This window comes from Prunus mume, linkage group LG4, assembly GCF_029339155.1.
Source record: "Prunus mume cultivar Tortuosa linkage group LG4, ASM2933915v1, whole genome shotgun sequence".
Classification (NCBI taxonomy): Eukaryota; Viridiplantae; Streptophyta; class Magnoliopsida; order Rosales; family Rosaceae; genus Prunus; species Prunus mume.
Genome location: NC_142701.1, coordinates 18488305 through 18516291, shown reverse-complemented (window position 1 = coordinate 18516291; position 27987 = coordinate 18488305). Strand labels below are relative to the sequence as shown.

Genomic DNA, 27987 nt, shown 5'->3' with positions numbered 1-27987 from the left:
CACATACCATTTTTTTCCTTAAAGTTTGCAAATGTTGAAACGACGTCGTGGTACTTGTCACACCGAAGCATTACCTGGGCAACACGGGCAATTTCTTGGCCCCAAACCATTTTCCCCTTTCGTTCTCTTTCTCTCTCGCCCATTCTCCGTTTCTTCTTTCGTAGCAAATCTCTCTCTCGCTCTCATCCCGAGCTCCTCGCACGAAATCTCTGGATTTCGCTAATTAAATAACCTTCCTTCCTTTTCGATCCCAATCCCTCAATTCTCTCCCCTTTCTCTGACCCGACGTATGGTTACATCTCTGCCACCTAAGCCCTAGACTTCCGAATCGTTCCGTTTGGCGTTTACCCCTCATCCAATCGAAGATCTGGGGCTTGATCTAGGGTTTTATCTCCCTTCGAATTTCGCGAATCTAGGGTTTCTGCTGTTGAATTCGACTCGGGATTGATGTTTCATCTCAAGGACGATTGTGGGATCGATAACTCGGAAATTGAAAACCAAGATGGAGGGCTATGCATGGGTCGCCAGCTGAGAAGTCGATACGGCGTCGGCACATGTGGCCTGTCCCTCATTCCAACGCCACGATTGTAGCTTCCAACCTTTCTAGCGCATCCGATTCTTTCTGCAAAGTATATATATCACTTTCTCGGCGCGTTTTCATTCCGTTTTTCCTGATTTTGTGGTGAATTCCTGCTGGTTTTTGATTGCCTTGAGCTTTTTATTAGTTATTTTGTTGTTGTGGGGATTGTGCACTTAATTACTTCTGGGTTTTTTGATTGTCGTCGTTTGGATTTTTTGTACTGTTCATTTGCTGAAGTTCCTTTGTGGCTTTCTCAATTTTCGTGGGTTTGGATTTTACTTGGTTAATTTATCATCCAATTGGGTATTTATGCCTTTTAAAGTTTTCCGTCGCTAGTAGGCTTATCTAGTTTTTTTATTTTTTCTTCTTTTTTTCTAGGAAGATTACTGGGTCTTTTCCTTCATTTATAAACATACCATTTTATAAGGACAATTGTACCATTTATATACGTTCGGTGAATTTAACGTGTTCCTCTATCACAGAGGTTTTATATGTCTGTCTTGATAATTTCATAGAAGAATTTGTTGGTTTCAGTTTTGGATATTGTTAATTACCTCATATCGCATTACCCATTTTGAATTGTTTGTTTTATGGTTGGTCACTTTGATGAGTTTATTTAAATCCTGACTGAATGTGCATGATAATCATTATTGACAAAGAAGCTGGTCTTTCTCTCCCCGTTTTTAAAATTATATTCTTTTATTTATCGTTGATTCTGAAAGAAAGAGTTTGATAGACAGCACTCTCTTGATCATTTCCCTTAGAAATTATATTTTCTCTGAAACTAATGTATAATTTGTTTGTGGAGTAACCTACTTTTATGTTCATTACTTGAACCTTTACGAATTGACCTTCATTTCTATTAATCGTGAAGCTTTTAGATGGTGTGAACTATCATTTCATATCTGAAAATCTTTTGCCTCTGTTTTATAGACACGTTCATATTCCTTTGTTTATCCATAATTTCTGCATAATTTTTATGTTATTTGATGCATTGAAAGTGTACTCCATACTTAATTTAGTTTAAATGAAACTTTCACTTGTTATAGGATGGACGCAAAATTTGTGTTGGTGACTGTGCACTTTTCAAGCCACCTCAGGATTCCCCGCCTTTCATTGGAATAATTCGTAGGCTAAAATTAGACAAGGAGGATCGCCTAAGTTTAGGAGTGAGTTGGCTTTATCGACCTGCTGATGTAAAGCTTTCCAAAGGGGTCTCGCTAGAAGCTGCCCCAAACGAGGTCTTTTATTCCTTTCACAAGGATGAGATACCTGCTGCATCATTACTCCATCCGTGTAAAGTCGCATTCCTTCGTAAAGGTGTTGAACTTCCTTCAGGGATATCCTCATTTGTGTGCAGACGAGTGTATGATACTGAGAACAAGTGTTTATGGTGGTTAACTGACAAAGACTATATTAATGTGAGTATTGATTCTTTCTTCCTTGTTTCACCATCTCGGGGTCATGATTAATTATTTTAGGTTTATATTGATTATTCTTTTGACCACAGGAACGACAGGAAGAAGTCGATCAGCTTTTAGACAAGACAAGACTAGAAATGCATGGGGCAGTGCAGTCGGGAGGTCGTTCTCCGAAACCCTTGAATGGTCCATCGTCAACACCACAGCTAAAATCTGGTTCAGATAGTTTACAGAATAGCACATCCTCCTTTTCTTCGCTGATTAAAGGAAAAAAGAGGGAACGAGGAGATCAGGGCTCTGAACCAGCAAAACGAGAACGGTTAATCAAAACAGAGGATGGTGAGTCTGGTCAGTCCAGACCTGAAAATATGTTAAAGTCTGAGCTTGCCAAAATAACGGACAAAGGAGGACTTGTAGACTTTGAGGGAGTTGAGAAGTTAGTCCAACTTATGCAACCCGAAAGTGCTGATAAGAAAATAGATTTGGCTGGCCGAAGAATGCTTGTTGATGTGATAGCCGTTACTGATAGGTTGGATTGCCTTGAACGATTTGTACAACTGAAGGGTGTGCCTGTATTGGATGAATGGCTCCAAGAGGTTCACAAGGGAAAAATTGGTGATGGTAGTAGCCCCAAAGAAAGTGATAAATCTGTTGATGAATTTCTTTTTGCTTTACTTCGTGCACTGGATAAGCTGCCGGTGAATCTTCATGCACTACAAACTTGTCATGTTGGCAAGTCTGTGAATCATTTACGTAGTCACAAAAACTCTGAAATCCAGAAGAAAGCTAGGAGTTTAGTTGATATGTGGAAGAAACGTGTTGAAGCTGAGATGAATTTGAATGAATCAAAGTCTGGATCTGGTCGTAGTGTTTCCTGGCCTACGAAGCATTCACCTTCTGAAGTTTCTCATGTTGGGAGTAGGAAAACTGGAAGTTCCTCTGAGGTTGGCTCAAAAGGCTCTACTATGCAACCTTCTGTGTCTAAAACACCTCAAGTTAAACTTGGCTCTGGTGAAACTGTTTCCAAGTCTTCTGCTTCTCCTGGGTCAACGAAATTGTCGAGTATATCATCAGGCAATGTCTCAAAGGATCAAAACTTCAGAATGTTGGCAGGTGCTGGAACCTCAGATCTTCCATTGACACCAATTAAGGAGGAAAGGAGCAGCAGTTCTAGCCAGTCTCAAAACAACAGCCAATCGAGTGATCATGCAAAGACTGTGGGTTCTTTATATAGAGAAGATGCAAGGAGCTCATCTGCTGGTTCAGTTAGTGGGACCAAAATTTCTGGCAGTGCTTCTCGCCACCGAAAATCAAGCAATGGCCTTCATGGGTCTTCTGTATCAGGAGTGAATAAGGAAACAGGGCAAGGAAAAGTTTGTACCCCCAGTAGAAATTTGACTCCTGAAAAGGCTTCAACAGCTGGAGTGTCCTATGAGAAACTTCCTGAATTGCCCTTGGTTGACCATGGAAATAACCGGATTATTGTCAGATTGTCAAACACGGGTCGCAGTCCTGGTAGAGGTCCTCAGGAGGTTGTTTTGAAGATCCTGTTAGTAGAGCTTCTTCTCCTGCAGAAAGGAATGACAACCATGATAAAAAGGCTAAGGGCAGAAGTGATGCCTTGCAGGGGAATAGTACATCAGATGTGAACTCAGATATGTATCACAGCAAAGAGGGATTGTCTGGTTCTGAAGATGGTAACATGCTACCTTTTTCTAGTGAACATGATAGGACTGGTGAAGATGATGATAAACCAACAGAGGCATCAAAGGCTGCTGGTTCCTCATCAAAAGTTATTTCAAGGACAGGCAAATCGTACGAGGCATCGTTAAGCTCCATGAATGCTTTAATTGAAAGCTGTGTGAAATTTTCTGAAGGTAGTGGTACTGCTTCACCTGGTGATGATGTGGGGATGAATTTGCTAGCTAGTGTTGCAGCTGGAGAAATGTCCAAATCTGAGAATGTGTCACCATCAGGTTCGCCTGGGAGGAATTCTCCTGTGCCTGAGCCATCATTCTCAGAAAACGATGGCAAGTTGAAACAAGTGGGTGAAGAAATTGCTGAAATCCAATGTCAACCTAATGGAGGGGCCAACAGTGGTGCTACTTCAGAGATGGGAAATGTTTGTGATTCAATGCGAGGCAAGAATGAAGCAAGACATTCTGTTACCCACATGCCAACTAATGTTTTTGGTGACATTAAAGGCACATCATCTGGCTGCCGGGATAGAACATTGGAGTGCAATGCAAATTTGAATTGTTCTTCAAATATGCAACAAAATATAGATGGGCAATCCCTTGGGGCTGACGTGAAACCTGGCGAGCCATGTGATGCTTCTGCATCAGAGCCATCTTCATGTGCTAGAAAAGAGGGTCAGTTGGAGGCTCAAGGATCTAACCAGTTTCATGAGCAAGCAAAATTGGGGCCTCCTACTTTAGCATGCAGCATTTCAGATTCTAAATTACAAGTTATGTCTTCCTTTTCTGGTGAAGATAAGGGTGTTCATTATGCAGATGAAAGAACTGTAGGGAGCCGTACACCAGTTGTATCTGAAGCAGCCTCCGGGAGTGCAAAAGCTGAACAGGACAATGAACTGTCTACCTGCTCATCCTCTGAAGTGGCTGAGGAGAACCGTGATGTGAAAAAGGATTCAAATAGTGCCCTACTGACAGAGCAAAAACCATCTGTTGTGGCAGGAATTCATTCAGAGTCCAAGGAGGGGAAGAGTGAGGATGCTGCTCTTTGTTCTGGTTCTGGAAATACTTTACATGTGGAGTCTAAGGGTGAAAACACAGATGACATTAAGGCTGCAGGTCTCTCTGAGCAGACTGAGAAAGAGATGAGGGATATTTCTGTGCCAGTCTTGGAAAACAGCTGTGTTGTGCAGGAAACTACGCATAGAAAAGATTCTTTTGGTCACTGTTCTGACAGACCAGTTCCCCATGTAGAGTCACCATCAATACCTGAGAAAGAAAATCAGCAGCATGACAAGTATAGTTGGTCTAAGTCAGAAGCCATTGAATCAGGGGGGATGGAGGAACAGCAAGTATCCTGTGTGAATGCGTCGGGGTCAGATGCTGCTGTAAAACTGGACTTTGATTTGAATGAGGGCTTTCCTGTTGATGAAGGGAGTCAACCAGAGTTTGTTAAAGCAGGAGATCCTGGAACATCATCTTCTTTTCATTTTCCTTGCCCTTTACCTTTTCAAATATCTTCCGTGTCAGGGAGCTTCCCTGCATCAGTTACTGTAGTCGCGCCTGCCAAAGGTTCATTTGTCCCTCCTGAAAACCCGATGCGGAGTAAGGGTGAACTTGGATGGAAAGGCTCTGCAGCTACCAGTGCATTCCGACCTGCAGAACCCCGAAAGAATTTGGAAACATCACTCAGTGCGACCGATACACCTATTGGTGATACTGCTTCCAGCAAACAAGTCCGCACTCCGTTGGACTTTGACCTGAATGTTCCTGATCAGAGAGTTTATGAGGAAGTTGTTTCCCAAAACTCTGCACATGTGATGGGTTCCAAGTCTGGGTCTCGTGATCGAGGCGCTGGAGGGCTTGATCTTGATTTGAATAGAGTTGATGAGAGTCCTGATATTGGGTCACTTTCTGCAAGCAGTAGTTGTAGGTTGGAGATGCATCCTTTGGCAAGTAGGTCTTCATTATCTGTTGGACTATCTAATGGTGGGGTTACTGACTCCAGGGACTTTGATTTAAACAATGGCCCAGGCCTTGATGAAGTGGCCACCGATACAGCACCATGCACCCAGCATTTAAAAAGCAGTGTGTCTCTAAGGACGCCTGTTTCTGGGTTAAGAATAAACAGCCCCGATTTTGGGAATTTCTCAGCATGGATCCCTCCAGGAAACTCATATCCTGCCATCACAGTCCCTTCAGTTTTTCCTGGCCGGGGTGAGCAGAGTTATGGTCCTGCAGCTGGGTCACAGAGAGTTTTGTGTCCTCCCACAGCTAACGCATCATTTGGTCCTGAAATATACCGGGGGCCAGTGCTTTCGTCCTCAACTGCAGTGCCATTTCCACCTGCTACTACATTTCAATATCCAGGGTTTCCTTTTGAAACAAATTTCCCTCTGTCATCGAGCTCCTTTTCTGGTTCAACTGCATATATGGATTCATCATCTGGTGGGCCACTTTGTTTGCCCACCATTCCCTCACAGCTGGTGGGACCAGGTGGTGTAGTCCCATCTCCTTACACTCGGCCCTATATGATGAGCTTTCCCGGTGGTAGTAGTAATGTTAGCCTTGATGGTAGGAAATGGGGTAGTCAGGGTCTTGACCTTAATGCCGGGCCAGGAGCTGCAGAAACAGAGCGGAGAGATGAGAGGTTGACTTCCGGATTGAGGCAGCTTTCTGTTCCCAGTTCGCAAGCTCAGATAGAGGAACCTTTCAAGTTGTTTCAGGTTGGAGGCACATTGAAGAGAAAGGAACCTGATAGTGGGTTGGATGCTGTTGATCGAATTAGCTATAAGCAACCTTCACGGCAGTAAAATCATGGCACAATGCGGCTAACCTGTCAAGGCCTGGTAAGTTTTTCTAGCCTTTCCAGTTCTGGTTGTCATTATATTTAAGTAATTTATTTTGTTGGACATGTTTAGAAACCCATGGAGGTCTGATTACTAATGGAACTCAACTACTTGTAAAGTCTACCATGGCAATTTAAGCTCAGAGAAATGTTCTTGGATGGTGTCACAATTTCAGTGATGAAATTGAATTTATGTTATTCATCATAGTTTCTGAAGATATTTTTTTCCATTTCTTTATTATTGCAATCAGTTAAATTAAGGTTTATTATTTCATTTGGAAGCTTTGGTGAAATGTTTTCTTGTTAATATTATTTTCAATGAAATCCTTAGTTTGTTTCAAGGATTAGCGGAATATGGTCTTGTCTATAGTGCAAGTTGTTATTTGCAACCTGAGTTGCCATCATAATAAAAGAAGAAATAGTGTTTCCACCTGTGGCATTTTGGGAACTTTCATTATTTTATTGGATGGGTTTTACATGTTTATTATGCATCAAAATAAAACTCTTCCGCAATTCCCTTGAACATATCTTCTTAATTATGAAGCGTTCTTGCTTCTTGCAGCACTTCGGGGTTTTGCATTGGAAACATACAGGAGTTGTTTATTTGGAGAGTAAAAAATGCTAAAGGACAGGCACATGTGTCCAGTGTGCGGAACACCAATCCGCACCACCTCTAACTTTAGAAACCCCTGGGGTCCTGGAAGCAGTTTTTTAGCTGAATCTGTTCTGATGGCCTCCGCAGACGAGTTTTTCTGTGTAGATATCTAACTCTTGAAAACATCTTTGATGTGCTGCCAAAAGCCGAGACATTGGTGCTCAGTGATGGGACTTGTGCCCATTCAGGTACACACTGCAATCCCAATCCTTACTGAATCCTATTTATAGGGGAGATTGGTTGTATGAACCTCCCAGGCCAAGGCCGGGTTGTAGTTTCTGTTATTAATTTTTTTTTCTCCAGTTGTTACATATATAGTTATTACCTAGTCAGGACTGCCGAATTTTGTTATCTTATCACATTCTGGTTATTGAAATTTGCACAGGCTGTCACCGTATTAATTTTTTTCTTTGTATTATAAGTTATAACCAGAGTCAGGACCTTTTTGAAACCTAGAGAATGTTGGACAGAGAGTTCACTTTTGCTGCATTTGATTCATTTGTATTATGAATGCCTTTTGACCCAGTTGTGAAATTTCCATGGTCCTATCGGTTGCCTTTTTCACAGCAAACCAGTATACCCCCAACGTTGTGTTGTGTGTTTTGGGCGTGAGGCCGTTTTGCGGTTTATATTTGGGTACTGATACTGCAAATCTGAACATGTTGTAATCCACCCTGGCAACTGTTGTACAATTTTGGTTGCAGCTTAATGGAAAGAATATGGGTAGACGATGGATGTGAAATTAGCTCAGCTCATTTTCTCAAAGGGTCCTCCACTGCATAGTTGGATGTACTTGTGATTGTATGCTAAATTTGTTCTAAACATGTTACCCCCTGTTTCCGCCAACAATTCAATGTCTGGCTGGGTATGCAGCTCAGCACATCGTCTGTTAAATGTCTTTTCTTATGCACCAGAATATTGCAAAAAATACCAGAATGCCGTAGAAAGTGCAAATCTGGGATCGTTTAACCTGCATGGTGATTTCTGTTTCTGGTCTTTCTGAATCTAGGATTTTGTCGACTATATGAAATTTGATCACCACAACGCTTGCAAGTTGCAACCATGTACAAATCTTTCCTAGTCTCACAATGCCAAGGTTATGCCTGATTGGTGCGTGCCTTACGAGTCTTTGCAAGTGTCACCACAGCAGACTTGGTTAGGCGAGTTGGTCAGGCAGGCCAGTGAATTTTCATAAGACTAAATAAAGTACAAAATGCTCAGAATGGCTGAACGTTTTCTTTTGAAAATAGACTCTCTCTCGCTCATATGGAGCAAAACGTTTTTACTAACTTTTGGACTATTTCTTGCGACCCAGTTTTGGCATTAAAAAGGGCAAGAGAACTTTCAGTTGTCTGACACGTCAGTCAGAATTTTCATGTTTAATTTTGAAATGTGTTGCCTTTTCGAACAAGCTCTTTCAGGAATAAAGGTTTCATATGTCGATGTCTGGGGAGGGTACAAGTTCAACAACACACACAAGTCGCTTTTAATTTTAATGCATTTAGGCTCTCCAGGTGTCGTCGTATGGTCTTGAGGTTTCAGAATCAGAGGGACCAGATGCAATTCGAATCCAAGTGTAAAAGATTAGCGAAGTATTTCATCAGGGGATGGGATGCTCTCCTTCTTCCTTGTAGGAGGAGGGATGTTATGAACCTTCTTTTTCATTTGTTTTGTTATACCTTGCTTCAATACTAGAATGTCGGTAATGGCGTCCCTGTCTTTAGGACAAATTATCCCGATTATTTATGGGTCATTATTACATCTTACCATAACATTTTCTTTACATGAATACCTAATTATGTCAAAGGTAGACAAATTTTATCCTTCAATATAGGAATTGATTCATATCCATTTGCAAAGCAAGAAAAGGTAAAAGGAAAACATCAAAAATGCATTTATTGGCTTCTAAAGCAATTTTTCTTTTAGGGTCGGTTTGGTTTTGGTGGTATGAAATTGCATTCTTATGTTTGATAGTTCTACTCTATGATTAAAAAAAAAAAAGACAATAGAATTTAATAAGTGTACTTTTAGAAATATAATACTTGACTTATGGTAGGAACGTAACATAGTTATTAGGCCTTCGTTTGGATTGGTGGTGTTGAGAAAGGAAAGGAAATGTCATCTCATCCAAATGATAAATGACGAGATGGTGTATCATTTCATTGCATGCATGATGCATCAACATCGGATAAACCTAGACCTAGTCTGCACCACAACATTTGTTCATGCCCTCTTAAGAAGGAGGGTCATATGGAAAAGTCATTTAAAATCTCATTTGGATGTTTTCCACGTAGGTGACCGAGGTGCACAAAATTAAGAGAAAAAAAAAAGTGGGAAACTAAGAAAAAATAAAATAAATATGTGTGGGGTTGGGTAGCCTTTAAGACCACTCAAAAAAAAAACCCCAACAAAAAGTGCACAAAATTTCCGAACCCGAAGAAATTGCGCCGAGTATTCAGGTCAATTTTTTTTGGTCTGAAGAGTATTCAGGTCAATTTAGGAATGAGACCTACCCCCAAACATTCACATGCAAAGCTCACTCGTTTCAGACTCAGTTAATTCCATGGCTTTGCCGCGTGTTCACGGCTGACGTTACTTTCCACACAACAGCCAGCCATCTCTCATTTCTCATTTCTCATTTCTTATTTGCCCTTCTCTTCCAAAAATAATTACCGTTGAATTTATATAAACAACGAAAGAAAGAAAAAGGAAAGCAAAAGCTCATCATCCCATGATCCCATCCCAGTGAAGCTAAAAAACCAAAAAGGTAAAAAAGTACAAAAATAAAGAGCCTCTTTGGCTCTCTCTCAAAACAAAGGACACAATCCACCAGTATCAATTTTGCTTAATGATGGAGTTGCAGAATCTCCTCAGCCTTCCCCTTATAATTTCTTCCTCATAGCTAAATCATTTGCCTTATTTCCTCTCTCTCTCTCTCTCTCTCTCTCTCTCTATGCCAGACCGACAGTCATGAGTTTTTGTACTTTTTCACCAGAAAAGCTTCATAACAATGCCAAAAGGGAGAGAGGCTTGAACATGGGAAGCAGATTGGTTCCTTTCTTGTTCACTTCTCTAGCCATAGCCACCCTTTTCAGCTTTTTCCTTATCTATTCTCCAAACCCTTTGCTAACCATAGCCAAACAAGGCCTTAATTCTATTCAAATCCAGCCAAACCTTCATGCAGTACAAGAACAAGACCACCAAGACCACCAAGACCTTGATCACAATAACATAAAGCTCCAACCACCTACAAGTAACTTTACAAACAAGCCATTTCTTTTATATCTTCTCTTTTGTAATTACTTTCTTTTTTTGGTCATGAATTATTTATATAAACTCCTTTTGATGGGATGGGAGTGTTCTAAAAGATAATATTGGTGTGTCTGATTTTGTAGAGAAGGAGGAGGAGAAATGCGACTTGTATAAGGGTCACTGGGTTCCAGAATTAAGAGGGCCAATGTACACCAATTCAAGCTGTGCCACAATTCCAGAATCAAAGAATTGTTTCAAAAATGGCAGAAGGGACAGTGATTTTCTTAATTGGAGATGGAAGCCAGACAAATGTGAGCTTCCTCTGTTCGATCCCAACACCTTTTTGGAAATTGTGAGAGGAAAGAAAATGGCATTTATCGGAGACTCTGTGGCTCGCAACCATGTGGAGTCTCTTCTCTGCCTCTTGTCACAGGTAATTCTTCAAGAAATCACACGACCCTTTTTTTCCAACGTGTTTTTGGGTTTTGCTTGACTTGTGATAATTAATGTGGTAGTTTCGCACGACCCTAAGCATTCTGCTACTTATGGAAGACTAATTTAATTTGATACAAATCTCTAATCAAAAGTTTTTACTATTTTTTGCTACTTGTTTATCAATTTGCTTGGTTGGTATAACTTGTCATGGTATGCAAATTTGGTATTTAATTAGCATAATTTTTTCCTCTGATATAATTTTAATTAGCTTAATCTGGGGTTGGGGACAGAGAAAGTTATGAAGATAGAGGAAGGAACGCGTAAATGAAGAATATTAATTATTACTGTTTGCCTGTTTGTCTCTTCAACCTTAAATTTCTTGTTTGATTGATTGATTGATTGATTTATCTAGTCCAAAAATTCTTGTTTGATAGTTTTCATATGCATGTTCTTAATGACCGTCGCAATCTGCATAAAGTCAACCCAAACAACTAATAGAACATGCAGGCCGTAGACATCCTTCAGAATTTGTATGGGTGAAGGAAAAATATCGGTCGAGCATGTGGACAAGGCAGTGTGCTACCTCCTTGTATTTCCACTCTCTATATTAGACTAGTTTGGAATACCGTCATTGTGTTAAAAAAAAAAGAATAATACTAGTCTTACAACATTTTTTTATACCACATGATGTGACAGTTGATGTATACATACCACATCATGTAAACTACTAGTTTCTGTTTTTCTAATTTTTATTTATTAAAATATATTTAATTCATTTAATTGATATGACATATGATATGGACATGCCACATCATGTGGTATATAAATGTGGGATAATAATGTGGTAAGTGTAGCATTACTATCGGTAGGCAAACTACCCTTTTATTATTATTATTTTTTCAACCATATTATTATACTCGCAAGTCATTCATAAAATTACAGTCTTAAATTAAAACTTACAATTACAATGAGGTTGCACTTTAGTTGGTTTGACTCTAATCCAACATAAACTGAGTTTGAGGTTGATTAAGAGTTGTGATTTACAAGTGAGGCTGCAGCATTTGAGTTCATCTCTTGATGATATGAATCTTATAATATTTCAGGAAGAATCCCCAAAAGACGTTTACAAGGATTCTGAAGACAGGTTCAGGACATGGTATTTTCCTCAACATGACTTCACCCTCATGAAATTGTGGTCCAAATATCTTATAGCTGCAGATGAGAGGATGGTTAATGGTACAGGGTCCGGCACCTTTGATTTGCATCTTGACCGGCTCGACGATCAATGGGCGCGGCACCTCCCCGATCTAGACTACGCCATCGTCTCAGGCGGGCATTGGTTTTTCCGGTTAATGTACTTACATGAAAGTGGTAACCTCAGCGGATGCGTCTATTGCAATCAACCTAATGTCACTGCCTACAACATTAGCCACGCCGTTCGGATGGCGTTTCGAACAGTTTTCAAGCACATCAAAGATTGCAAGAACTGCAGAGGTGGTCTCATGGCCTTGTTGAGGACATTTGCTCCTGCACACTTCGAGAATGGGGCTTGGAACACCGGGGGGTACTGTAACAGAACAAGTCCTTTCAGTGAGGCGCAGATTGATTTGGGCACTTTCGACTGGGAAATGAGGAACATTCAGATTGAGGAGTTTGAAAGAGGAAGAAGAGAAGGGGAGATGAAGGGGAAGAAGTTTGGGGTTTTGGATATAACCAGGGCCATGCTGATGAGGGCAGATGGGCACCCTGGAGCTCACTGGGGCAACCAGTGGATGAAGGGCTATAATGACTGCGTCCATTGGTGCATGCCAGGCCCTGTTGATTACTGGAACCATTTTCTAATGGCGATTATCAGAAACGAGGGAGGCTTAGTTTCTTAGTTAAGGGTAGAGCTTAGTTAGAAGTAGTAACATACAAATTCATATCTTAATAATGCCCACATTTTTTTTTCCTTTTCATTTTATTGTATTTTTTTTGTTACAAGCAAGGGCGTATAATAATTTTAGCTCCAGATGCGAGATTTCTACCATCGATTTATCAGTGTAGAACAGATTAAAATTTAAAACATTGCTGGTGTAGATACCCATTAGTGACCTTTCAAGATGTTCTATTTCAAAGTATTCTAAATAATTTCTTTTTTCCAACATGAAATGGAACATTTCGTGACAGCAATTATGCGGTCAACAAAATCCCACCACTGACGTCCTGTCAAATATTGTTATGTTTTCTTTTTCCCCTTTAAACGACACAAAGTCCAGTATCTTTTGAGGTGGTAGGGTAGCCAGAGCTAATTCCATGATGGGCAAAATGGCACATAACAGCTTCCCCTGCTAAGGGGAAAAGCTTCCCTATCCCGGTTTCATAAAGAATCTAGATGGACGGGGTGGCCTGACTTTAGGGACAAAGCTCAAACGTGAAACACGCAAAGACAAGGGCCGGAATGTAGATGGATTGGGTGGCCTTTCACCGTCGATCAAAACTCACGAGACTTGATAAAATCGTAGTCAGTTTTGACAATTACTAGCGAAGAAAAGACATGGACAACCTCCTTTATTAAATATCATTGGCTGTTGTACCAAATACAGAAAAACGAAAAGACACTTCCACGCTTCATAAAGAATCTACCAAGAGCATGAGATGCGCACAATCCATGTAGAGCTTCATTGTCCATTGTAAGAATTTTATCAAACAGGTTTTGTAAGAACAATCAAAATCATGTTGACAAAGTGAAGTCCCCAAGAATGGGTTGCGGGCAACCAATGCAGCTCACAATAGGCAAAACTAATTGGGTGGAAAGTATGAAAACCATAAGCAACATGATGTTACCTCTACAAAGCAGCAGAGAGGCCTTTTGGAAACCTTCGGCTTCCCCTACCCCACACAACAAAAAACCTACAAAAAAGAAAAAGACCTCCGAAAAGATTCAGAGTAGACTGTCTGTATCATCACATTTCATGAACTTTTTAAAAATTCAGCACATTTTGTGAAACCAAAGTTAGTAGCTTTTGACATCATAGGTCACTTCAAAATGATATCTTTCAATAGTAGTTATAAAACAAATAAGCAGAGATATATACACAAGAATGTACAATGATGTAAGTTCCTTGTAGATAATAGTCTGTAAGATATGCACCTAGAAATCAAATATGTAAAAAGAGATCATATATAAAACGAAGATTCAGAGATGCTTGGTCTGATGGAAGGCCATAGATGGAAGGCTCAATTACATATGAGGAAGAGTCTGAGAAAGATGGAAGGCTGTCTTCAGTCAACAATACAGGAAATCCATACAAAAATTATTGGCTCAATTACATATGAGGAAGAGTCTGAGAAAGATGATTACCACAAATCATACCTAGATTGTTGAAGCAGAGAGATTTCAAAATTCTCTGAAACAAAAAATTGCAAACCAATACTAAAGATCTATAGTTAATAAGAACAAGACTAGCTTTTGTTCATAAAGAAGTGCACAATCAGGAAAAGGAGTTCTAAAATTATGCAGTGCGTTTCAAACTTTAAGAGTAGAAGATTACAAAGATGAGAGTAGTCTAACAAATACACTGCACACACAATATACACAAGCGTGTACACACACATTCAGAAGATGAAGGTGATATCTCTTATGAGCCAACAAAACCAAGGCACTAGAAAGACTAGTAAAACAATTTTGATAGCTCACTCACTTGGGGCATAGGGTTTAACTGACATGATGAGGGCAGTAAAAATCAATCCCTGTGCCCTGTGGCAGAAGTTGCCAATTCATTAAACTAAGAGTTTGCCAAGTTAGTGAAAGATAAATAACATAATCAGTCTACGATCATATTACAAAAGAAGTTGAAAACAGAAATTTGATACACCATCTGCCATAACCATAATATAGAAGAAGCGTATTACCCATCACAAGGCTACACCACTAAAAAAACTACAGCCAAAACCTACACCATCAGACCAAAACTAGAAAATTTAGAAATTTATAACCAAAACCTCCAGGGACCATATGAAGTTAAAATGCATACACCTGATCAAATTTACCATCTCTGATATTGACTAAACATTAAAACCAACAGAATAGGATGGAACAGTAAAAGTATTTCAAAATATCATCAACATGAACAAAACACATTATCAATCTAAAGGGAAGATAAAATGAAAATGTCAGAACATCAAATGCAAATTATGTAACTAAGCTATAAGTAGCACCATAGACAGTAATCTACACTAACATCATAGGGTAACATATTCATTAAACAACAACTAAATTTTAGATTAACACAGAATGGCTCTGAAACCTCATGCTTCCACTGTGTTGCCTAGCACAAACGAGAATAACTCACGAACAGGCGAAAACTCCACCAACCCAATATCCATGGCATACCCAGCAACCGGCAACTTCAAGTCCCGTAACACGCAAAACGCTTCCGCCATCCGAGTCTTTGGCACTTCTTGAGCAACAGCACAACAAGGAACCCAAGAATCTGTGCGATACTCCTCCCCAATTTCAACGCCTTCTCTCTTCACTGCCTCGCACAATTGGGACTGAAACTGAAGCAACGAAACTGAAGGAGTTGGTGACAGAAACAGGACATTGTTGTCATGTGGAAGGCTCCCAATTGAGGAGAAAGACAACGCCAAAGGTTCTTGCTTCGAAGCGAAGGCTTTGATTACGTTTTCGAGCTTCGCTGGTTCAATGAAAGGGCTGGAGAAGAGGGTGATGTGGGGGCGTGATTCGATTTCAATGAGTTGGGTACTAATCTGACGGCGAGCGAGCACATTCCAAGCCTTCAAGACCTGGTTTTCGAGGGCTGGATCGAAGTAGAGCTCGATCGCATAGCCTTGTGACATTGCCTTCGAATTGAAATTCGAGGGAAAGTAAGCAAATTGGATCGAAATCAACACAACCCAGTGACAAACACTGAGATCTCAGATTGCCCAGAAATGAAAAATGAAAGATAAGCTGAAAATCAAAGTAACCCAGAATTGTAAAAACAAAAATAAATAAGAAAAGACTTGAGATTTAAGAAAATAGCAAAATAAGAAATACCCAAGTGAGATTGAGATCAAACAAAGTCTGAGAATTGAAATCAGAAATGGGGATGAAAAAGAGAAAGAGAGAAGAGAGTTTAACAGGGAGATGAAAAAAAGAGAAACAAAAGCATGTGAAATTGTGGATTAAAGTTTCAATCAGAAAGAGACAGACGGAATAAAGAGCAATAAAAATCAAAACACAGACTCAAAAGTGGTTTCCCAATAGACTCTGTAGCAGCGAAGCTACGATTTTCTTTCTTCGGCAATCACAGTAAAAGATAAGATAAAGTGAGAGAGAAGGAGGAGGGGCCTTGCACCATCTGTTGAAGAGTAGGGTGCATGGTCACCGGTTTTTGGTGGTTGGCTTCAAGTTTTCAACACTTCAACTCTCTCAAAATGAAGTCTCAAGTGGAGATTCATTGGTAGGAGACAAGAAAAATATTATCCTTAATTGATCGCACATAACCAAAAAAATATTAATTGTTAAAAATTAATTTTGACTGAAAAATTATTACAAATTAATTAGTGCATAAGTGATGGTAAAAATGCTACTCTAATTTATCTTACACCGGTCAGGTATTGCTTTTGAAATGACAACTCAATGTTTGACCCCAAAAAAAGGAGGATGGTTGTATATCATTAATTATACCTTTTTTTTTTTTTGCTGCCAAATTGTAATTAGTTTCAGAGCATCCACAATGATGTTCTCTATTTCTTAACTAAAATTTGACTAAGAATATAAGAAAATTATTTTAGGAGCTCTCTAAAAAATTTTAACTCCAATCATACTCTCTAATTTGAAGAGTCATAAATGCTATAACTCTTTTTTAATTGGTCAATCTCTATTAAAAAATAAAATAAAAAATAGTTAATATTAAATACAAGTTTGAAATACTCATTAAATAAAGCATCATTAAATTATAGAGAGTCACTGGGAGTCCTTTCTCTCTCATCAGATTTAGGAGTCCTAGAGGACTCTCTATTTTAGGAGGTGAATAGAGAGCGTGGTTGAAGTTGTATTTTTATGATTCCTCTCTAAAATTTGTCTAAGGATGTGGTTTAAGGAGTCCATTGTGGATGCTCTTATATGCTCATTTGTAGGGGGAATAAATGCCATAATAGAGGATGAATTTTGATTTATAAAGTGTTAAAGGAAACTTTTTATCACGCTTATATAATGTTTCATGCTATACTTTTGACTTCAGTTATAATTGTAATTCTAATAGAGAATGAATAGAATTACAAAGAAAAAACTCAAAATTTATTCTAAACCAATATAGAAATGGGATGAATAGCTTAAACACTTCAATCAAATCTTACATCCTTTCATAAATGAGACATGCTGTTCTTAGGTAAAAAAAATTATCAACAAATGCATGCATAAATGAACATTGCTGGTTGGATAAATTAGTTATGTCAAATTCACAAGTTGACTAATAATACATCTTAATTGAGTGAAAATACAACTTTAAAAGTTCTATTCAATCAGCAGTTTTAGTCAAATTGGCTAGAGCGGATATGCTTCTCCATTTTCCAATGATTAAAACATACGGCATCACCTAACGCCAAATATATGACTCTCACTGTAAAATTCTTGCGCAAGAGGAAAAAAAAAAGAAGAATTCTTGCGCATCCTTGGAACTGTACTTTTGGTGATGGGCTGTAAATAAGTTGTAGGCCCAAACTCTGTCACATTTCCTTCCTCAACTGTCATCTGCTACAGCGTCTGATTCAAAACAAGGAAGTCGTTGATTCTGGAACCTCTCTGCTTCTTCATAAAAGCCCTAATCGCAAGCTTCATCGCTCTCAGACCAACAATCCCAGAAAAACCCCATTTTTTGTATTTTCTCCAAAATTTAAAAAATGGGTGATAATAAAAGAAAGAGAGGTCCAAAACCCAAAACCCCAGCAGCTGAAGATACCAATATCACCACCATGGATATCCAATACACCAACCCCACCACCGCAAACGACGCCGTTTCAGTTCCCTCGAACGAAACCGCCACTGACCCCAGTAGCTCCCAGCCCAGTCGCCGTGGACGAGGCCGGCCCAGAAAGACCGAGAAGCTCAACATAGCGGCTTCACCGGAACGACGAAGCTTGAGACACGCGGACCAAAACGGCGATGGTGGGCACGCCTTGGCTGTCGTTTCCGAGCCACCGTTGATGGTGCCGAGCTGGGAGAACGTGGCGAGAGTGGTCCCGGCCATGGAGGCCGTAGTAAAGGTGTTTTGTGTGCACACGGAGCCTAATTTATCGTTGCCATGGCAGAGGAAGAGGCAGTACAGTTCGAGCAGTAGTGGGTTTGTGATAGGAGGCAGGAGAGTCTTGACCAATGCGCACTCTGTGGAGCACCATACCCAGGTTAAGCTCAAGAAACGTGGCTCTGAAACTAAGTACTTGGCCACTGTGTTAGCCATTGGAACCGAGTGTGATATTGGTATGCAACATTCGGCTTCTTTTATTTGCTTATGAACTAATTTTTCATGTGGTTTGGAATTGTTTATTGAAAAGAAGTGGGAATATTTTGTTGACAAGAAGTTGTAAAACTTGCATTTTGAGAAACTTAATTATTAAGAGCTTATTGGATTGAAATGGAAACAGAATGCAGTTTGTTTATTTTAAATATTTCACTAGATATTACCGGCAGTATCCTCATTATTGTGACTTTATTATGCAATTAAAGAGTTCTTTTTCCTTTTCTCCATGATGCTTCTTCAGCAATGCTTACGGTGAGTGATGATGAATTCTGGGAAGGAGTTTCACCTGTGGAGTTTGGCGAGTTACCGGCACTCCAAGATGCTGTGACCGTAGTGGGCTACCCTATTGGGGGTGACACGATCTCTGTGACAAGTGGTGTTGTGTCACGTATGGAGATACTGTCTTATGTTCATGGATCGACTGAGCTTCTAGGACTGCAGGTACTATCTTCTGGACAATGTCTTCTATGACTACCTACCCTAAATACCTGATCATTGACCTGTCCTGGTTTCCTTTTTCCTTGTGATCCATTTGCAGATAGATGCTGCAATAAACTCTGGAAACTCTGGTGGGCCTGCCTTTAATGATAAAGGAAAATGTGTGGGTATCGCATTTCAGTCTCTTAAACATGAGGATGTGGAAAATATAGGTTACGTCATACCAACACCAGTTATTATGCATTTCATTCAAGATTATGAGAAGAATGGGGAATATACAGGTTTGTTATAGATTTTACTTCATTAAAGCAAGACAAGCCGCAACAGAAACCTCCTTAACTGTAATTGTTGTTATTTGTATGTTTCCCTTCCAGCAAATGTGCCTGGCAGTCCAGTGGGGCCACATTGAACATTGGCTTATGATTCGGTGTTGGTGATTGAAATTCTTCTCCTCTTCTTACTTTGAATCTGGCTGTTAATTGCCTTACAGGGTTCCCAGTTATTGGAGTTGAATGGCAGAAGATGGAAAATCCTGATCTGCGCACGTCAATAGGGATGAGAACTGATCAAAAGGGTGTGCGTATCAGAAGAATTGAACCTACAGCTCCAGAATCACATGTTCTGAAGCCATCTGATATTATTCTTAGCTTTGATGGGGTGAACATTGCAAATGATGGCACAGGTAAACTCTCCCCCTGTTCCATTTGTAGCATTCCATCTAAGGACAGAATCCTGTTACTATTCCTTTTCATCTTATGCACTTTTCAGAGAAGTTGAATTTTTAATTTGCATAAGCTCTGTATATTCGATAATTAACACTCTTTGGTATCAATTTTATAGTTCAATTCAGGCATGGAGAGCGCATAGGTTTCAGTTACCTTGTGTCTCAAAAGTATACTGGTGATAATGCTCTAGTAAAAGTTCTTCGTAACTCAGAGATACTTGAGTACAACATAAAACTTTCAACTCACAAGCGACTCATCCCGGCACACATCAACGGCAAACCTCCTTCATATTATATCATTGCTGGTTTTGTTTTTGCAGCAGTATCTGTTCCATATCTGCGTTCTGAGGTGCGACCTTAATTTCACACTTCATACGCTCTCTCGCTCTTTCTGTCTCTCTAATATACGTGTAGATATGTAGATGTGTGGTTCCTAGGAATCAGGGCGGGGTTTACTTTTTCCCGCATAATAATGCCAGCCTTAATGTTTGGCCGGCGAGAACCGGTGGTACTAAGGGGCCCCTTAGTACAAGTTATGCTAGAGTGGTGTGCCCAATGGCACCTCCAAGCTTAATTAAGAAAATGAAGATGGATGATTTTAAGTTTGGTCTATAAAAGCAAACTTTCCATTACTATGTTACCAAATCTTAACCTCTGTTTTTCATTACTTTCCAGTATGGAAAGGATTATGAATTTGATGCTCCAGTGAAACTGTTGGACAAGCATTTACATTCAATGGCGCAGTCTATCGATGAACAGCTTGTTGTTGTTTCTCAGGTTTCCCTCTCTCATCTATTTTTCTCATGCTTTTCTGTTTTAGACTAAGTTCTCTTCACTCTGCAATCATGGCTTACATTTATTCAAAATTCTTGTAGGTACTTGTTGCCGACATTAATATTGGATATGAGGACATCGTTAACACTCAGGTTAGAGATATGTTACACGACTTGGGTTTTTTTGCTTTGCTTCATTTAAGTTTTCATTTATTTTTAGTTCATAAAAATATCAGAAGTTTTTCCTTTTTATTCTCTTTTCCTTTCTCGTTCTTTCGTGTTTTTGATTCAACAAATGACAATGAAGTTTCCAAAAAGAAAAACAAATGACAATGAGATAAAATTTCTGAAGTTACGTTGGTAGTGCACTTATTCTAATATTTTGTGTTCTGTTTAGGTTCTCGCTTTTAATGGTAAACCTGTGAATAATCTGAAGAAGTTGGCCAGCATGGTGGAGAATTGTGACGACGAGTACCTAAAGTTTGACCTAGAGTACGATCAGGTTCATTCTCCCTCCCTCTATGTTTAGCAGACACTGTTGCAGCATGTATGCATGCTCGGCATTTTTGTTTTAATGGCCGAAATGCTTGCTTGTGGGTGCAGATGGTTGTACTACAGACAAAAACTGCCAAGGCAGCAACTTTAGATATCCTGCTGACACATTGCATACCTTCAGCAATGTCTGATGACCTTAAGTCTTAAGACTCGAGAGAAGATCCTATTCCCATAGATGAACTTGACAACGAATGCTCATAAAGGGAACGGGGTCTAGACTACGCCACGGATTTCATTTTCTTATGGAGAATAAGAATAGAAGCTGGCAATTTGTTCTTTCCGTTTCTTTGTGTACCAATTAGACCCTCAGTTGGGGTTGGCAGCGAGGAAATGAAGTTTGGTTTCCTAGAATGAGCAGCGTCTCATGATCCATCCTTGTTTGTCGATTTCATTTCTTCCAGCTACAAACATTTGGGCAATATAATGTAACATTATTACCAGCTGATCCATTTGAGAAAATTATAGAAGTTGAGCTGTACAGTTCCCTGTCCCTAGGGTCATTTATGTATTTGCCGTGCTCTTTTTCACTTTATTTTCATTTCATTCCTAAAATTTTCCCACATATTTATATAAATATGACTCAATCATATGATCACATGAGTAGTGTTTTGGCGGACGTGGGTTAGACTAGTTGACCACAGCGTGTGCCGTCTTGCATATAAGGTCAAATCCCTCTACCCCACCTGGATTGCACAAATAACATTAACAATGTTTAATAATACAACTCATTACACCGAATCCAGCCCAACTTGAACTGGATTCACACCTTAAATAGTTGTTAATAACAAAGGCCCAAGTCTGAACTCTCTCATCACCATGTGAAGTGTGAACACTAGCTAAAAAGTTCCCGTCCCGTTCGTTTCTTGTCTTCTACTCCTCAGCCTCTGGTTAGTTAGTTACCGCGCAGGTTCCAGGAAGCCACCTTTGACTCTGTATGAGTCTCCGGTCGGTCTGAAAATCCAGTTTCCTTATTTTTTTATGACGACTGACTCAACGACCCCTTTTCTACGCCTTAATTATTATAAAAAGAAAAAAAAAGAAATCCAAAACTCAAAAGCCCACATTTCTTACAATTGTACCAATACCAAATACCCACCACCACCACCATGTATCTCCAATACATCAATCCCACCAGCGCAGCCACTATTAACGACGCCGTTTCCGTCCCTTCAACCGAGCCCAATAATAAAGCGGCTCCCAGACTTGTGGACCAAAACGGCGACTGTGGGCACGCCTTGGCTGTCGTTTCGCAGCCACTACCGGAGGTGCTGAGGTGGGAGAGCGCTCCGAGAGTGGTCCCGTCCATGGACGCCGTGGTGAAGGTGTTTTGCGTGCACACGGCGCCCAATTTCTCGTTGCCTTGGCAGAGGAAGAAGCAGTACAGTTCCAGCAGTAGTGGGTTTGTGATAGGGGGCAGAAGGGTTTTGACTAATGCGCATTCTGTGGATCATCATACTCAGGTTAAGCTCAAGAAACGCGGCTCTGATACCAAGTACTTGGCCACTGTCCTAGCCATTGGAACCGAGTGTGATATTGGTATGCAACATTTTTAATTTTTATTATTAATTTCGCTTCTTTTATTTGCTGCTAACATTTGGGTTTTTATTGGTTCGTTGTAAAGTTCATGAATTATGTTAAAGTTTGTTGCTTTTTTTGTTTTTGTTTTTCCATTTATTGGTGATGGTTCAGCGATGCTTACTGTGAGTGATGATGAGTTCTGGGAAGGGATTTCACCTGTGAAGTTTGGGTGTTTGCCTGCACTCCAAGATGCTGTGACTGTTGTTGGGTACCCAATTGGGGGTGACACAATCTCTGTGACTAGTGGTGTTGTGTCACGCATGGAGATACTGTCTTATGTTCACGGCTCCACTGAGCTTCTGGGAATGCAGGTGGGATATATTATTTGCCTTTTAGTATCTTACCATGAAACTATAAACCACTTGATTTTGAGTCTTACCGGGTTTTCGTGGGTCCTTTCTCCTTGAGATGCTTTTTTGCAGATAGATGCTGCAATCAACTCTGGAAACTCTGGTGGACCTGCCTTTAATGATAAGGGAAAATGCGTGGGCATTGCATTTCAGTCCCTTAAACATGAAGATGCGGAAAATATAGGCTATGTCATACCCATACCGGTTATTATGCACTTCATTGAGGATTATGAGAAGAATGGCGCATATACAGGCTTCCCAATTCTTGGAATTGAGTGGCAAAAGATGGAAAATCCTGATCTTCGCATGTCAATGGGGATGGGACCTGATCAAAAGGGTGTGCGTATTAGAAGAATAGAACCTACATCTCCAGAATCTCAACTGCTGAAGCCATCTGATGTTATTCTTAGCTTTGATGGGGTTAACATTGCTAATGATGGCACAGGTAAACCTTTTATGATTTTGAAAGATTTCTGTTCCCTTTTCAAGTCACTTTTGCGTTCATGTGTGTGTTGGTATGTTGCATTCTTTATAGAAGAGTGGCATTTGAACATTCACAAATGAAGTGTGACATATGGTATTTGGACTGTAATTTATAGCATTCTTTCAAAGAACACGTACTTGTTATTACTGTTATTATAACAGTATATGTCTAAATACAGAAGCTTCTTTATATTAAGTGTTCACACCATTTTTTGTATCAATTTTCTAGTTCCATTCAGGCATGGAGAGCGCATAGGTTTCAGTTACCTTGTCTCTCAAAAATACATTGGTGACAATGCTGTAGTAAAAGTTCTTCGTAACTCAGAGACACTTGAATTCAACATTAAACTTGCAAAACACAAGGAACTCATCCCCTCACACATTGAGGGAAAACGTCCTTCCTATTATATCATTGCTGGATTTGTTTTCACAGCTGTTTCTCTTCCATATCTGCGTTCTGAGGTGTGGCCTCTCTCTCTCTCTCTCATCTGTTCTCAATCTCTGTATGACTGATATCTATGCCTATTAGTTTCTGCTCTCGTTGTATAATTATAAAATAAATATATTAGATTTCAGTACAATGTTTCTAAATCCTAACCTTGGGGTTTTCATTCATTTCCAGTTTGGAAATCTATTTGACGTTCCAATCAAACTGTTGGACAAACATTTACATGCAATGGCACAGTCTATTGATGAACAGCTTGTTGTTGTTTCTCAGGTTTCTCTCTCTCATTCTATCTTTCCATGTTTTTCTGTATTAGTATAAGTTCTTGTTACCCTTCTTTTATGTCTTACATTGTTCAAAATTGTGCTAGGTACTTGTTGCTGACATTAACATTGGATATGAGGACATCGTTAACAATCAGGTCAGGAACTAAGCTTTTCTTTTCCCTTTCTTTATGAGATGCAACAAATGATGTGAGGAAAAATTGGTGAAATAAGATTCAATGAACTTATGAAAATTATTCTGCTATCTGTGCAGGTTCTTACTTTCAATGGTATGCCTGTGAAGAATCTGAAGAGCTTGGCCAGCATGGTTGAGAATTGTGATGACGAGTACCTAAAGTTTGGCTTGGAATACAATCAGGTTCTTTCTCTGTTTCTTTCTCTCATGCACACATATGCATGGATTATGCATGCATGCTCTGCAATTTTCTTTCGATGGCTGAATTGCATACTTCCTGCGCAGATGGTTGTTCTACAGACGAAAATTGCCAGGGCAGCAACACTGGATATCCTCATGACACATTGCATATCTTCGGCCGTGTCTGATGACCTTATGACTAAAGAGAATACTTCAGAGGAAGTACAGTCGACACTTGATGACCCTAAGACTAGAGATACGATTTTAGAGACTAAGGAAATTTTTTAAGAGGAAGTGCAGAAGACCTCTTCTCCTTTAGCCAGCGACATAGATGAATTCTAGAATGCTTTTACAGGAAACCAAGTATTACACTTGTCCCAACCAAATTTCAGAGTCATCATTATGGGATAAGCTTTTAATTTTTTTTATAGTCATAGATTATGTGATAGTAAGGGCAAAAGGAAATAATGTCACTTTTACAAGAGCATAGTTTGGGATTGTAAAAACATATTCTTCATATGAAATCAATTTGATGCAAGTTTTATGGCCTCAAGTTTCAGTGTCTTGGATGGCCTTGTAGAATTGGATTTCTAGCTAAGTGTTAAGTCCACCCTATCAAAATGAGGTAAGTCTAAAAACACATTACCCCTCATGAGTGTCATGCGTCCATTACAGAACAAACATTTGAGTTACGTGCCGGGAACAACCTGCAGAACAGAGCAATGCGAAATACACTTAATTACATGCGTTAAACAGATTTTTTTTGCAATAATTCACAATTTCCAACACTGCATTAGGGTTCTGCTTGCAAGAATTCAATCTCCCAAAACCTTATTTCAACATCCTTTCGGGAAAACCCATAAAATTCCCAAGGGCTCGTGAAGTTAAAGGGATCAAGTCCTCTTTTGTGTCATTCTTCAACATAGATTGAGGCTTTAAGTTTTCGGTTCTTAAAAATACTCTGTTGAGAAGGCGGGCTTTTGCCGCACGGGGATTTACAACATCTGCAATGCATGATGTTCTCCAACCAGAACTAATCATATTCAACAGTTCTAGTAAGCAAATAGGCGTTGAACATCTTGTATCTGACTTTCACACATATTTACATGTGCAAATGTTTGATCTACTACATCTTGTCGTTTTTAATATACTTTTGCAATAATGGGGCCTTGTGGGCAGATGGGGCTTCCAGGCTATCAGCTACAGAGTCTTCAACAGCCTCTTCCTTTGCTTTTCCCCACAGAACCGTATAAAACCCGATTGATATTATTGTTGCTCCAACTAGGCTGCAAAATGCAGAAAATTTAAACAGTGACCAGATGGAGGAGAAGGAATTGCATGTCACGGGAATAGCACTGTTTTGCTATCCCCATTCCATCACGGGTAGAAGCCAAATCATAAAATTAATGGAAGAGATTAGTTATGTTATCAAACCTTCCAAGATGAAGAGTGTCACCAAGGAAGATGACACCCATGGCAACAGCAATGGCCATTGACAAAGGCTTGAACATTGTCACATAGACAGGTCCCTTCAAGCGCAAGGCCCATGTGTGCACAGTATTGTTCAAAAATGACCCAAATAACCCCTAAACAAAGAGAGAAAAAAATATACAAATTTATAAATAAACCCAATCCTAGCATGTATTTATAAAAACTCAATATTTAAACATGTAAACACACCCAAAATCAACCCCAAAGTCAACTTTTTGGGTGTGTTTATAAATGGATTTTGAGTGTGTGTAATGATGGGTTTTGGGTGTGTTTAAGAAGCAGCAATATTTAGATAGGCGCTGTTTATATGCAATAATACAACGTAAACTATTGCTCAGCATAGTCTGTTAATTTCTTACCGAGCACAAAATGGAGACCAATGCAACATTTGGTCTCAACTTCCAAGCACTGGAATTTGGTTCTGTAATCAGAGCAACAACGCCAGCTACGACGCCCACGCATACATTGTAGAAAAAAATTACAGTTAATTCGTTCGGGTACTCTTTCATAATTTGTGCCTGTAAAAGGTTTTATCACTTTGGAAATAAGGCTTACAATATTCAGAAAAAAAAGAGAGATACAAAAACAGCTGAAGAATTGCATAATTTACCTGAACAATGTACCACAGTGGTACCAATATATATTCAGCTGTTAGCAGAAGGCCACCAAGCACCCAGTTTGAGTTTGTTGGTGGTGTTGAGTTTAGAAGAGGTTGGTGAAGTGAAATTGACGGTGATTGATGAGGAAACACAATTGGTGGGCCCTTATAGAGAGTTACCACAAATGCACCTGCAAGTGAAACTATTGTACCCAAGATTTTGGCTTGACTGCTTCTGCTTCTCAAAGCTGCACTTTCCATCCTTTTTTTTTTGGGGTGGGTCGACAAGAGAGAGAATAATCAAAGTTAGTTTTTGCTTTTTTACCATAACAGCAAACCAGCAACAGTTATTTATTTACTTATTTATTTATCTCATGCTGAGTCTGGGCCCACTGCCACTCGCAGTCATAGCAAGAAAACAGAGGAGTAAAAGTACAAGAGAGCCCACAGATGGGCACACACACACACCCACCCACCTCTCTTTCTCTTGTCCTAATTCAAAAGCAATTGACTAATTTCACCGGTCTCTTGACCCTTTTTCAAAAAGCGACACCATTATTTAGGCCATTGGATTTTTATCACTTGAGGGTATTATGGTAAGTGTGGATGATCATGAAAGAGGGAAAGAACCTGAAAATGATGGCAAGAATGAAAGTAAAAGCAGGCACAAGGTTGCTGATGGCTGAAGCAAGAGTTGGAGAGCTGAAATTGATGCCTGTGTACCCCATGATCTGAGATGAACTCCTGCCCATATGCAGTCCAACAAGCCCAATTAGTATCAAATCATTAAATTAATTAATTATTATTATTGAAAATGAAGATATATGTATGATTGTACCCTATAATCCCAAGAAGAAGAACTTTAGACATTATGGAGAAGTTGAGGGGAGGAAGTACCCTTGATCTGCAGATTAAGAAATCAGACATGCATGTTACAAAAGATGAAGACTTTGTTAATTTTTTATCAATTGTTTTGTTAAAGTAATGAACTTTGATGAATATATATGAGATTTCAGAGAGAGAGAGAGAGAGAGAGAGAGACCTGTTAGAGATGAAGGGTGCGGGAAGGAGAAAAAGAGCAGCTACAGAGTAAGAATAGACAACAAAGACATGGTAGCTCATTCCTCTCAAAGTGGCTGCTTTGAAGAGAGTGTTTAAACCCACGTTCGCGCACTCCATAGTCACCATGGCCATGAATGGCAAGGCATCCCTGTAACAAGACCTCCATGCCATCTCTGCTCTCTCTGTGCTCTCTCTCTGTCCTGCACACTCCACTTATTAGAAACAGAGACGGTAAAGTTAAACAAATGGGTCTCTGAGATCACAAAGCAGCATCCTTCTGCTTATGACGAAATAAAGACAAGAGGGAGAGTGACGGTTCGATAAAGATATGAAATGTGGTATGATTATTGGCCCGTTAAGGTTCTCTTTTTCCTCACTAAATATTTTTTTTTCAAACAAAAACCTAAGTGACACGGCTCTTCGGTCACACTACTACCTAGGTGGGGCAAATAATAGCATAT

General features: G+C 39.7%; 6 protein-coding genes across 6 annotated transcripts; 4 read left to right on the top strand and 2 right to left on the bottom strand.

Annotated features, from left to right (window-relative positions):
• Nucleotides 1-91: 91 nt before the first annotated feature.
• On the top strand, nt 92-7599 carry LOC103329902 (uncharacterized). The gene is given in 5 exon segments (XM_008232428.3): nt 92-629; nt 1630-2001; nt 2091-3522; nt 3525-6544; nt 7106-7599. Coding segments are annotated over 4 exon segments (4905 nt in total). The 5' UTR covers nt 92-512; the 3' UTR covers nt 6509-6544; nt 7106-7599.
• Nucleotides 7600-9738: 2139 nt separating this feature from the next.
• TBL22 (TRICHOME BIREFRINGENCE-LIKE 22) lies at nt 9739-12843 on the top strand. Its single transcript, XM_008232427.3, has 3 exons — nt 9739-10451; nt 10594-10883; nt 11989-12843. The coding sequence occupies exons 1-3, from the start codon at nt 10169-10171 to the stop codon at nt 12763-12765; spliced, it is 1350 nt and encodes a 449-aa protein (XP_008230649.2). The 5' UTR covers nt 9739-10168; the 3' UTR covers nt 12766-12843.
• A 2116-nt stretch (nt 12844-14959) lies between these two features.
• LOC103329899 (RNA ligase/cyclic nucleotide phosphodiesterase family protein) lies at nt 14960-16332 on the bottom strand. The gene has a single exon (XM_008232426.2). It carries the CDS (start codon nt 15725-15727, stop codon nt 15176-15178), a length of 552 nt encoding a protein of 183 aa, XP_008230648.2. The 5' UTR covers nt 15728-16332; the 3' UTR covers nt 14960-15175.
• A 1296-nt stretch (nt 16333-17628) lies between these two features.
• LOC103329897 (protease Do-like 9) lies at nt 17629-21412 on the top strand. The gene is made up of 9 exons (XM_008232424.2): nt 17629-18350; nt 18632-18831; nt 18929-19109; nt 19319-19510; nt 19669-19901; nt 20228-20329; nt 20428-20478; nt 20723-20827; nt 20929-21412. The coding sequence occupies exons 1-9, from the start codon at nt 17774-17776 to the stop codon at nt 21025-21027; spliced, it is 1740 nt and encodes a 579-aa protein (XP_008230646.1). The 5' UTR covers nt 17629-17773; the 3' UTR covers nt 21028-21412.
• A 317-nt stretch (nt 21413-21729) lies between these two features.
• On the top strand, nt 21730-24928 carry LOC103329898 (protease Do-like 9). The gene is made up of 8 exons (XM_008232425.2): nt 21730-22416; nt 22570-22769; nt 22881-23253; nt 23521-23753; nt 23914-24009; nt 24107-24157; nt 24274-24378; nt 24481-24928. Exons 1-8 carry the CDS (start codon nt 21987-21989, stop codon nt 24661-24663), a joined length of 1671 nt encoding a protein of 556 aa, XP_008230647.2. The 5' UTR covers nt 21730-21986; the 3' UTR covers nt 24664-24928.
• Nucleotides 24929-25394: 466 nt separating this feature from the next.
• On the bottom strand, nt 25395-27828 carry LOC103329896 (WAT1-related protein At3g28050-like). The gene is made up of 7 exons (XM_008232423.2): nt 27507-27828; nt 27303-27368; nt 27095-27208; nt 26477-26726; nt 26226-26384; nt 25810-25961; nt 25395-25661 (listed from the first exon to the last, which is right to left on the bottom strand). Exons 1-7 carry the CDS (start codon nt 27695-27697, stop codon nt 25502-25504), a joined length of 1092 nt encoding a protein of 363 aa, XP_008230645.2. The 5' UTR covers nt 27698-27828; the 3' UTR covers nt 25395-25501.
• Nucleotides 27829-27987: the final 159 nt, after the last annotated feature.